The 11,145-nt window shown below is 42.5% G+C and overlaps 2 protein-coding genes across 2 annotated transcripts; one reads left to right on the forward strand and one right to left on the reverse strand.

Annotated features, from left to right (window-relative positions):
• The first annotated feature begins 317 nt into the window (after window positions 1-317).
• Window positions 318-6,744, forward strand: LOC114849675 (histone deacetylase 2). The gene is made up of 14 exons (XM_029141350.3): window positions 318-477; window positions 1,257-1,369; window positions 1,514-1,631; window positions 2,403-2,477; window positions 3,019-3,157; window positions 3,244-3,385; window positions 3,619-3,711; window positions 4,013-4,121; window positions 4,227-4,367; window positions 4,825-4,933; window positions 5,738-5,868; window positions 5,942-6,097; window positions 6,176-6,233; window positions 6,423-6,744. The coding sequence occupies exons 1-14, from the start codon at window positions 423-425 to the stop codon at window positions 6,451-6,453; spliced, it is 1,470 nt and encodes a 489-aa protein (XP_028997183.1). The 5' UTR covers window positions 318-422; the 3' UTR covers window positions 6,454-6,744.
• Window positions 6,745-7,273: 529 nt separating this feature from the next.
• On the reverse strand, window positions 7,274-10,441 carry marcksa (myristoylated alanine-rich protein kinase C substrate a). The gene is made up of 2 exons (XM_029141351.3): window positions 10,039-10,441; window positions 7,274-9,030 (listed from the first exon to the last, which is right to left on the reverse strand). The coding sequence occupies exons 1-2, from the start codon at window positions 10,132-10,134 to the stop codon at window positions 8,350-8,352; spliced, it is 777 nt and encodes a 258-aa protein (XP_028997184.1). The 5' UTR covers window positions 10,135-10,441; the 3' UTR covers window positions 7,274-8,349.
• Window positions 10,442-11,145: the final 704 nt, after the last annotated feature.

The raw sequence follows: 11,145 nt of genomic DNA on the forward strand, positions 1-11,145 counted from the left end.
TACACAATATAACGATTTTGGTTCATTGACAAATTGCCCGCTTAAAGACAGTAATGTGATATTTAAGTAATACAATATCATACAATGAGATGAGAATAACTTTATTGTAATACAATACTTGTGTTTTACTTGTTGTAGCTGTAACACTAACCTGCTAATGTCTACGGTTGTTTCTTTTATATTCTCTGCTTTCTCACTAACCAGTACCCGCATATATTGCCTCCTCGCAGCTTGTCCTGTTTTGCTGCGGATAATGCCGCTGATGCTGCGACGACAGATTTTTGCTCCATGTTGCTGTGTGACGCAGGGTCAAGCCCCGCCCTCATCAAGCCCATGCCCCACCCACTCCGCCGTGCTTTCTTCTGTGTGGATGCTGTTCGACCTCGTCTCTGTCTCGCTCATTCTCTGCAAGTGTCCAAGTCATGGCTTACACGACTGCAGGTGGTACCAAGAAGAAGGTGTGCTACTACTATGATGGTACGGGACGTCCACGATGTGTGAATGGGGGCTGGCTGGAGAATCTAGCTGGCTATGGCTAGTGTTTTATGTGCTGGGTAGCAGGCTAGCTAACGAGCAAGCTTGCCGTTGGTGCTAACCACGGTCACCCTGTGTGGTAATTGAATTAATTTAGCAATGCAGCTAGACACAGATATAATTTACACTTTGAATAGTACGGGGGAGCGTTTAAAGACCGAATGAAATCTAAAGGTGAAGTGAGCCAGACATGGCCGTGTTTAAGTGGAGTATTAACACTGGAGCCGTCATTGTTTGACGCCAGCGTTAATTGTTGCGCATCAGGCTTGGTGCGCCATGTTGTGTCTGTCGGAACAATTCGGACCGGTCACAAGACCACGACGATAAACCTCCAATTCGGAACTGCGTTTAAAGGTTAAAGTTACGTACAACGTGGTCGGGCGAAAGTGGGTTTATACGGTTCGTCCGTGCTTCTTCCAGCCCAGATGTTCAGATCCACTCTGGTTCTTCTGGGTGGACGGACATTTAAAGGCACTAGCCTGATCATAGCGTACAACTTTACAGCACATGCATAAAACAACTATTACTTTCACTGTAGCGCTGAAGGTTTTAAAATGACATGCATATCCTTTATTCTTACCCAGCCAAACTCAGGGAGCCCTCTGATTTTGGACTGTTTGTGCCTTTGGATTAGATTGATTAGATAGGACTTCTGTCAGTAGAGTTCAATCTTCCTTATTACTATATACCATGCCTTGACTTTGTTATGTGTCGGTTTGCAGGTGACATAGGAAATTATTATTACGGCCAAGGACATCCCATGAAACCACATCGTATGCGGATGACCCACAATCTGCTTCTCAACTATGGACTGTACCGCAAAATGGAAATCTATGTGTGTTTGACCTTTTAGCCTTTACTAAATATTGAAGACTTGTGACTGATTGTGGCTATGAGATTATGATGAAACATGAAAACATGACAGCTGTGCTGTCTTTCTCTTGCTCTGCATTCATCCAGGTCCATTTTTGTGTTACAGAGACCACACAAAGCCACAGCAGAGGAGATGACAAAATATCACAGCGACGACTACATCAAGTTTCTTCGATCCATACGGCCAGACAACATGTCTGAGTTCAGCAAGCAAATGCAGCGCTGTGAGTAGCATGTTGGCTCCTTTAACAGTCCTCCCTATTTACTCAAACATTATACTATATATTAAGTTTGTTATATTTCCTTTACTGTTCTTAATGTGATGGCAATTGTGCGTTTGATTATTTATTATAGCATTATTTAAATTTTTTTATCTCATAACAATCAACCAGATGTGACACCAGATGTGAATGCTTAGCTTGCTTTGTAAGAGTTGCAAAGAGGATTTGACCTCAGTAGTGTGAAAGTGCTTTGTTAAAATGGCAGAGAAGAAATCTATCTGTCTATCTATATGGAATAAAATCTGTAGAATTTTTACATTAATCAGTCATACTTTGAAGAGAACCTGTGTAACAGATGCATGTTCTACCCACTGCCGAACACCTGGATCATGACTCTGCAACTTTTATTGTATTTAGAGGCAATTCTGAGCTTTAAATATGTAATTTATTTATTTGTTTTTTAAAAAGATAATAAGCCACGAAAGAGAGTACTCCTTTTAATGTATACTGTATTCTCTTCTGGTTATCCTGTTTTAGAGTCACAGCAACGAATACATACAGTACTCTATAACGCATACATTTCCGCCTTAGCCTTAAGTCCCCAAAAAGCTTTTATGAACTAAATTCACTAAATTATGAATTCTATGCTGTGTGAATTTCCCTAATTTTGCTTTACCTATAGAAAAAGCCAATAAACCCTTAGTCCAGAAACATTATACTTTTCCATGTGCAAAGAGAATTTAAGTGATGTTTTCTTACACATTTTTCTCACAGTCAATGTAGGAGAAGACTGTCCTGTGTTTGATGGCTTGTTTGAGTTCTGCCAACTCTCTGCTGGAGGCTCTGCAGGTAGGTAAACGGATGATGATCCAAGTGGATGTAACTTCACATAATTACACACAGGCAAACTGTTTGCTCTAGCAGATAAACCAAACGTATGCCCTTCTGTATTTGGACAGTGTTCTAAGTCATTAGTTGCAATTTTTATAGTACAGGGCAAATAATAATTATACCTTTTTTTTAAATGTTTTAAAAGCAATGTAAGTGGGTCACATTATAAATAAATGTGATGCTGCTGTGACGCTCAGACAGTTACTTTTATAGCACAGAAGCTTAGAAACAGTGAGACATAAAGCAAGGGACGTGCTTGCGTATCAATTTCATTCTGCGTTAATGTTTGATGTGAAGTGAAGCCAGACTTTCAACTGCTTACTTCTAACACAATGCTTTATCTAAACAAATGAGCAGAACTGAAATCATGTTTTTTGCTAGGGGCAATTGATCTTCATCTTCCATTTTTAATTTGGTTCCAATTTGGACCTTGGCCTTGTTACATCTGTAATCATTTGTCGTTTAATTCAAGCCAACATGTCTTCTATTCCATGCTTAGCTGGTTCAGTGAAACTGAACAGACAGCAGACTGACATTGCAGTGAACTGGGCGGGGGGACTTCACCATGCAAAGAAGTCTGAAGCCTCTGGCTTCTGCTATGTCAATGACATTGTGTTGGCCATCTTGGAACTGCTAAAGTGAGTGTCAGAAACTCACACCATACAAACATACAGTAGTGTAAGCAGGCCTTCAAATCTCTCCTTTTGTTTTCCCTCACATCCAGGTACCACCAGAGAGTGTTGTATATTGATATAGACATCCATCATGGGGATGGAGTGGAGGAGGCCTTCTACACCACTGACAGAGTCATGACTGTGTCCTTCCATAAGTATGGAGAGTACTTCCCCGGAACCGGAGATCTGAGGGTGAGCTTCAGCTTTTGCCGTCACTTGGCATACGACTTGTCCACCAAGATTGTTTCAAGGGAGGGGGAGGGGGCTTTTAAGGAGCTTTGGGGAATAAAATAGGTTCTTAATTATGGGTAATGTGAGTCAGTTTTTCAGTGCGATGGGAAAACATCTATTTAAACAATTTCTCCTGACAAATGTGAAAAAATAAATAAATATTGGAGTTTTATCTGTTTATCTTCTGTGTTTAGGATATTGGAGCTGGAAAAGGCAAATATTACGCTGTCAACTTCCCTCTGCGAGACGGCATTGATGATGAGTCATATGAGCAGATCTTCAAGCCTGTGAGTTAACTCATAAAACACACATGTACAGGCCACTTTGCTGCGTTCAACTCAGTCCTATATTATTTAACAACCTGTATGTGACTGTTTTCTATTTGGTGCATAGGAACATTCCAGAACTTTGATTCAGTATAAACTATGAAAATAATTCCGGTCCATATCGAAGGCAGCGTGCACCGTGCCCTCTGGGAAGCAGGCTTAGATGACAGAACAGTTGCTACCAAGCTTGGGTTCATGACTCTAGTAGGCTTATTTCCACACACATGATGCAATGGTGATGGGTTATGGCCTCTCTCTGCAGGTGATGGCCAAGGTGATGGAGATGTACCAACCTAGTGCGGTTGTTCTTCAGTGTGGAGCAGACTCCCTCTCCGGCGATCGCCTTGGTTGCTTTAATCTCACCATACGGGGTAAATGGACGCACTGATAAACACAACTGTGATTACTGAATGACTACATTTACACATTTTACACTTTGTTTACCTGTCATTAGCAAAACCTGTTGTTTCTGTTAGGCCACGCCAAATGTGTTGAGTACATGAAGTCCTTCAACCTTCCGCTGCTGATGCTGGGTGGAGGAGGTTATACCATCCGAAACGTTGCCCGCTGCTGGACCTATGAGACAGCTGTGGCTCTGGACACGGAAATCCCTGATGGTTTGTCATCAGTTTCATTTCACTAAATAGAAAAGATTCTTTTTTTTGAGTCCTTAATTGTGCATTTGTATCAGCATTCACATTTTTTTCCTGTTGAGCTGACTTGAGTATCTGTAACTTGGGCACTATCCAAAACTAAAGGCTTTTATTTAGGTTATTCCTTGTTTATACCCCAGCTTTATGGGGTATAAACCCCAGACAGCTATGGAAGTCTGTTCCAGTATGTGATTTACTGATCGCTGGGGCTGCAGGATTTTCAGAATTATTTTAACTGAACTCACCACTCATTTCCATTCATTGTCATCTCAGTCAGCATGAGCTTAGGTCATAAAGCCTCAGTGGAACCTAATATTAGTGTGTTTTATTACTTTCTGTTTCATCATTTCACACGAGCGTGTGATTATTGTGCAGCTTAGTGGTTTTCATAGTTTTGCTTCTTTACATGATTTTGTTACAGAGCTTCCATACAATGACTACTTCGAGTACTTTGGGCCTGACTTCAAGCTGCACATTAGCCCTTCCAACATGACCAACCAGAACACACAGGAGTACATGGATAAGATCAAGTACGTGTAGTCCTTCTACTTTCCTAATGGCTTCAGTGGGTTTCATGGCAAAAATACTGTTTCATCAAAAAGCATGGTCAGATAAGCTTAATTGACCACTGTATTATAAACTGTTCATAAAAGGACAGTTGTGTCCTTCACAAGTAAAGATTGTATAAGGTTGTCATTCTGTTAAACAGAGAGATATACAGCTTAACTATTCATTACAGTTAAACTTCAGTTAATTTAATATTAGTTTAGATGCAGCACAATCAGTGGTCAACATGCATGTTACCAGGTTAAATAGGATGAGTAAACCGAGGCTTTATGAAGCAACATGAAGCACTTGTGTCCAAAGTGGTTAATTGTTTGTGTATTTCATACTTAGTTTGGCGGCATCCGCTGGTTAACTCCTGACATTACATTTCATTTCTGGGCAGTGTCGTGAATGTAAGGCTCAAGTGCAGGGGTGGCCAGGTCATCGAGAACCACTGTCCGAGTTTATACTGATTACCTTGACCAGGTGTGTTCAGTCAATCAGCAGCTGACTGACAAACCTGATCAAGATAATCAGCAGAGAGAGTTGGAAAACAAGAAGGACAGTGGCTCTCGAGGATCGGGCACCCCTGCTCTAGTGGAGCACAGAAAACCATGATTTGGCCATTGTGTATATTAACATGGCTTGTGATAAAATAACAGCCTGGAGCTCTTTTTATTCAAAGAGAGAATCAATAAATGTAGCAAATAGTATGTGGTGGTCTGATGGTTAGTTATTTAACCTTTCAGAGCAACCCAAACGTATTGCTTTTGTGTCTGACTCTCCAGGCAGCGACTGTTTGAGAACCTGCGGATGCTACCTCATGCTCCTGGAGTTCAGATGCAGGCCATTCCAGAGGACGCTGTCCCAGATGACACTGTGGACGAGGACACTGAGGATCCCGATAAGCGTCTGTCCAGTAAGACAGCCCAAAATACGGTCCTGTGTGTTTCTATTCTAACTACATTATGACTAATAATATTATGTTGCAGTCCGCGCCACAGATAAGAGGATAGCCTGTGATGAAGAGTTCTCTGACTCTGAGGATGAGGGGGAGGGTGGCAGAAGGAACACAGCCAATCACAAGAAGGGAGCGAAACGTCCCAGAGTGGATGAGGACAAGAAGGAAGGAGATGACAAGAAAAGTGGTGAGGGCTAAAGAAGGCATGCACACATTTGTTCTGTAGCAGTCAAGTGTTATTCAGTTGTTTCCTGTCTCAACCTAGTGATAAAAGAGGAAGAGAAAACAAAGGACAGTGGTGCTGACAAGGCGGATTCAAAAAGGTAATGAGCCAAAAACTGTCCCTGACACAAATTTAATGGTTTTTCTTTTTAAATTCCGCAAGTGGAATCTTTCCACACTTCCTACACATAGTTAGGCTACATTATATGTATTTAGTTGAATTACCCACTCCTTTAAGTTCCAAACAAATTAACTCTCCAAGACGAATTAATTTTTTTTTTCTTTGGCAGTGTGAAGACTGAGCAGACCAGCAGTGCCTGAAACCTTCCAGGGTCCAGACGCATTCTATTTATTACCCATCTTAGTTTTCTACCTGTAAACCTCTTGTGAGTTGCAAGTGTTTGACTGTGGCGCATCAGTGGATCTGTTGAATCCACGACTTGAACTAGCTGCACTCTGTCCTTCAATACACGTTTGATTCCAATGTGCTCGATCTTCTGAAGGAACCATTTGATGGGTTTTTTGTTAGGAAACTGTGGGTGACCCTACAAAAATGTCATGTTTACATTTTGATATTTTACAATTACCAATAAAATCTTTAATGCCTTTCTATTGGGAAGTGTCTAGTTGTTTGGGCTGTGTAATGCAGAATTATAATTGACAGGTGGCAGCTATTGTCAATTCAACAAAACGGAGTAAGACGCTGTTGGACCAGAGTTGGGCCCTGTTAATATTTTTTCCTATAGAGAAATCCAGACAACCGGCCTGCACAGTGTATTCGCAACCTTTGGACATTGTCATATTGTTCTCACGCTGCTGTCACCAGTACCTGTTGCTCTGACTTGAAATGCAACACATCCTTTCTTAGACAGCTACTCTGAACACCGCAATGTCAATGAAAATACCTGGCCTACACAGCTTTTACCCTACCCTGTGGGGGTAATTAATCACTTCATTCATCAGATTCTTCTATAAGCAGGACATTGATCTGCATACGTGACATTGCTATTCCTAATAAGTGTAATGCAGTCCAGCAAGGCTTTGACAACCAAGCCGTGTCCATTGTGACTCACATTCATCTTGGGTTTTTAAGGCTGCAAGACAAAGAAGAGCAACAGTATAAAATACTGTTTACAACAGGTACAGTTGTTATTCACATTTATTCTTGCTTCTAGTGTGCTCACAAAAAAATAGAACACCTTAAGCCCAGGGGTTTAATAGCAGTTTGTAAGCAAAGTTACATTCCATCTCTAAGTCAAATTGGCCAAAGCTTGTCCAGTATTTACAAAAGGGAAATGAGAAGATGCTACACAAATATTTGCATCTGATAGATTCCTTATGTCAAAGACCACTGAAAAAGCATTGGCAGCTGGAAAAAAATACCACAGTATATAAACAGTTACCCATTCTACAGATCACAGCTTTGTTCTTTAAGTTCTAAATTGCTGAAGGTCTTCCAGACTATTGGATCTGTGTGTTATCTTACAAAAATGAGCGGGTGACAAAAGGACCTGCAAACTTTGTGCTTCTTGAGATCCAAGATTTCATTTTGTACAATAATCACAGTTAAAAACACCCCGCCTATACATACTTACATTTTTATTAAGGTCAGAAAACCAACACTAAACAAAAAAGCCTATACAAGTCTGTCTACAGAATCACTGGTACTGCTAATAAGAAGTGAAACACTCCTAACTGTAAAGTGTAAATGAATTCCTACAAACCTAACTCTGGAATCCTTTTGTTGACTTATCGTAAAAATGATTTAGTGTTGGATTGTGTGTCAATGTTGGTTTTTTTGACTACTCTTCTTCATAGTCTGTGGCACATTTCCCAGCCCCCCCCCATTTACAGCTCAGGCCCCACCTTCTTCATACCATGGGCATGTCCATTATCATTTTAGTTTACATTTTTGTATAGAAGTTCAAAAAGGAAACGCATAATACTGATGAAAAAATATACGGCGGAGTGTGGGTTTGTTTATTCTGTATGTATCTGAAGCCACCCACCGCTCTCGCCCGAAGATGGACTCAGATGGGTTTTGTGTAACAGTGAGGTTGGGAAAGGGGCATGGAGACCAAAATAAAAAAGAAAGAAAAGCTTTAAAAGATCCCTGCTTGTAGATAAGTTCTTTAGCGCCAAGACCTGGCATCACTCCAACATACAAACAGGGAAATGTTCTTTGATTATCTCTTTTCCGTATTTTGTTTTGTCATTCTATTCTGCAGCCTCTGCAGCCGGAGCCTCCGCTGACTCGGCCTCCTGCGAGGTTGGAGCAGCGTCTTCTGTTTTGGGTGCCTCCTCCACTCCTGGCTGCTCCTCTGCAGGTGCGGTCTCCTTCACCTCCTCGGTAGGCTTCTCCTCTGTTGCTGCTGCTGCTTCAGCCTCTGGCTGGGCTTCGACCTCCTCCTTGGCCTGCTCTGCAGCAGGTGCAGCCTCCCCTTCAGCAGCAGGCTTGGCCTCCTCGCTAGCAGCTGCTGGTTTCTCTGTGCCTTCTGCCTTGGCCTCTTCCTCTGTGGGTGCTGCTACTGCAGCGGCCTCCTCAGTTTCTGCTCCATCTCCCGTTTCCTTTTTGGTCTTCTTAAAAGAGAAGCCACTGAGCTTGAACGACTTCTTAAAGGAGAACTTCTTCTTTTTCTTCTTGGGGGTCTCGTTGCTGGTGGATGGTGTTGCACCATCCTCTGCCTGCGCTGCCTCTCCTTCAGCAGGAGCAGGAGATGCTGCTTCTACCTTCTCCCCATCTGCAGCTACCTGCTCAGTGGGAGCAGCCTCCACCTTCTCGGCCTCCTCCTTTGGGCTCTCTTCAGCTGTGGCAGTGCCATTGGCCTGCACCTCTTCTTTACCGTTCTCAGCCGCTGCTGGAGATGCATCCCCGTTTGCTTTAACGTGGCCATTTTCCTGGAGAGACAAAAACAGTAGTTCATAACATGATGTTGCGAAGGACACTGTAACATAAGCAGTGACCCAGCCGGTTCACTCCAGCCTAAATACTACCTTCCGAGGAAACGGTGACATTGCGCACTCAAACATGAGAACAACAAACTGAATACTGGCTGTCGGTCTGAAATGCTACGTGTTCCATGACGCACGGTTCCAATCATAGCCGGCGCGAGAGCAAGCGCAGTGCCTCCGCTGCGTCGCAAGGGGTCGGTGCGAGACTGCTTCAACGGCGAAGCGCCAAAGCAAAGCAGCTGCTCATTAAAGCAGCAGATGGTCATTAGTACCGCACATCACGGAGAGCAGAGTTCAAAAGCGGCTCCTGGTGCAAGATGCGCGAGTACGATAAATAAGTTTCATCGTTTTCCGCTAAATCAAAAGCAGAAGCCTGTCGAGCTCTGCGCGCACCGCTGGCTCCACGCGTCCCCCCCGGCGTGCGATAGCTGCCGTCTCCACTTTCTAGTTGAGCATCTGTAACCAAAGGCGTGGTGCTTCAAGCGAACACTGCCTTTGTTTGCTCCGCGCACGTTTTCCTGTTTAACGAGTACCAAATTGCGTCGAAGAGCTGGATCTTATTTAAATCTCAATTAGCAGAGGTTCAATCAACAGTCTTCAAAAGATTTTTAAGATCCATCAAACTCAGCAACTCCACACATAGCTTTACTAAAATCCTTGAACGGAGATTTAAAAGTTAGACACTGATTTTAAATCTCATCCTAAGTAAAAGCTTATTTCTTCATATTCTATAATATCTGTTCTGTCGCTGTGAGCTGACTAAAATGTCGAAGAAAAACATACTGAAAGTAATAAGAAAAAAATACATTTTCTATGCTTTCGTTTTTTAAACTTTCACCACGAAGATCCATCTGTCCACATTTACGCACGGATTGCGCCCTCAGATCGCGGTGCCCTCCACAACGAGCAGACCCCCCTGGATGTAACGAGCTAGATGTTAAATTTTCCATTTACCTGTCCGTTGGCCTTGGTGGGTGATGCGGCTGCCTCTCCGGGCTTGTCGGCCGCGGTTTCAGCCTTTCCAGTTGTCTTGGACAATTGCGCTCCCATGCTTTTTGCTCCAACAAAGAAACTCAAGCGTTCCCCCAAAAACGAACAAAGACCCACAAGCCTCTTTGTTAAAACGCAACGCTTTTCGTTGCTATCGCCCTGCTCTTGTCTACACAAAGAAATAAAAGTTGACAGGGGGGATTGCACAGGGCAGTCCGGTGAGGACGCGGAGAAAGCTGGCAGGTGATTAGAAGTAATAAAATCCCAGGTTGGTGGCCTTGTCGCTGTAGACAGCTTGCAAAATGGAGAAACGTCCCTTGTTGCTAATAAGATGCAGAGTCCAACGCCCAAGTGAAGAGATGAATGGGCGTCCTGAATGATGACGGCACTGCATAGAGTTTTCACCAATCGGAGCCCTCTTCTGAGATAATGGGCGGGGTTTCAGAAGGGCGTGAACAATAAGATTGTAGGTGCGTTCAGGGTACATATAACTTCGGAAAATTCATTTTCCCAAAAAATAAAAAACAAAGTTAAGGTTGTGGCTTGTTTTCAATTACAAAAACAATTATTTTGAATTACTAACACAACAATGAACCAGGTGGAGAATATTTAAATACAAAGCATGTTTTCTCTTTGTACGAACAAGATCCAAATTGTGCAAGCTATAAAATTTGTTCTTTTTTTCTTTTATCCATTGGTAGTTATAACGACACACATAAGCTACAAGCTAAAACAAAAAGGTCTATAACACAAGAAGATGTCTTTTTTTGTTTAGTTCTTCACCAGTGTTATAGGTCCAGTCTGAATCCTAAGACATCTACACATGCGTCCACATTAAACCAGTTCATTGACACTAATGCTGACGTTACTTAGCTAAGCTTTGATTTCATCTGAAAAGAAATGGAAATGGCTTTTGTTAGCATTAGCCTTTCGCTATCGGACTGGCAAAACCTCTGCTTTATCACACTGCAGCTGAATAAGTCCAATAAATCCTACACAAGTTTGATCATGGATGAGATAATCCTTCCTTGATGACTGTGGAAAATAGGCTCCAGCCTCAAACCACGTTGT

This window comes from Betta splendens, chromosome 24 (assembly GCF_900634795.4).
Source record: "Betta splendens chromosome 24, fBetSpl5.4, whole genome shotgun sequence".
In the NCBI taxonomy this organism is placed as follows: Eukaryota; Metazoa; Chordata; class Actinopteri; order Anabantiformes; family Osphronemidae; genus Betta; species Betta splendens.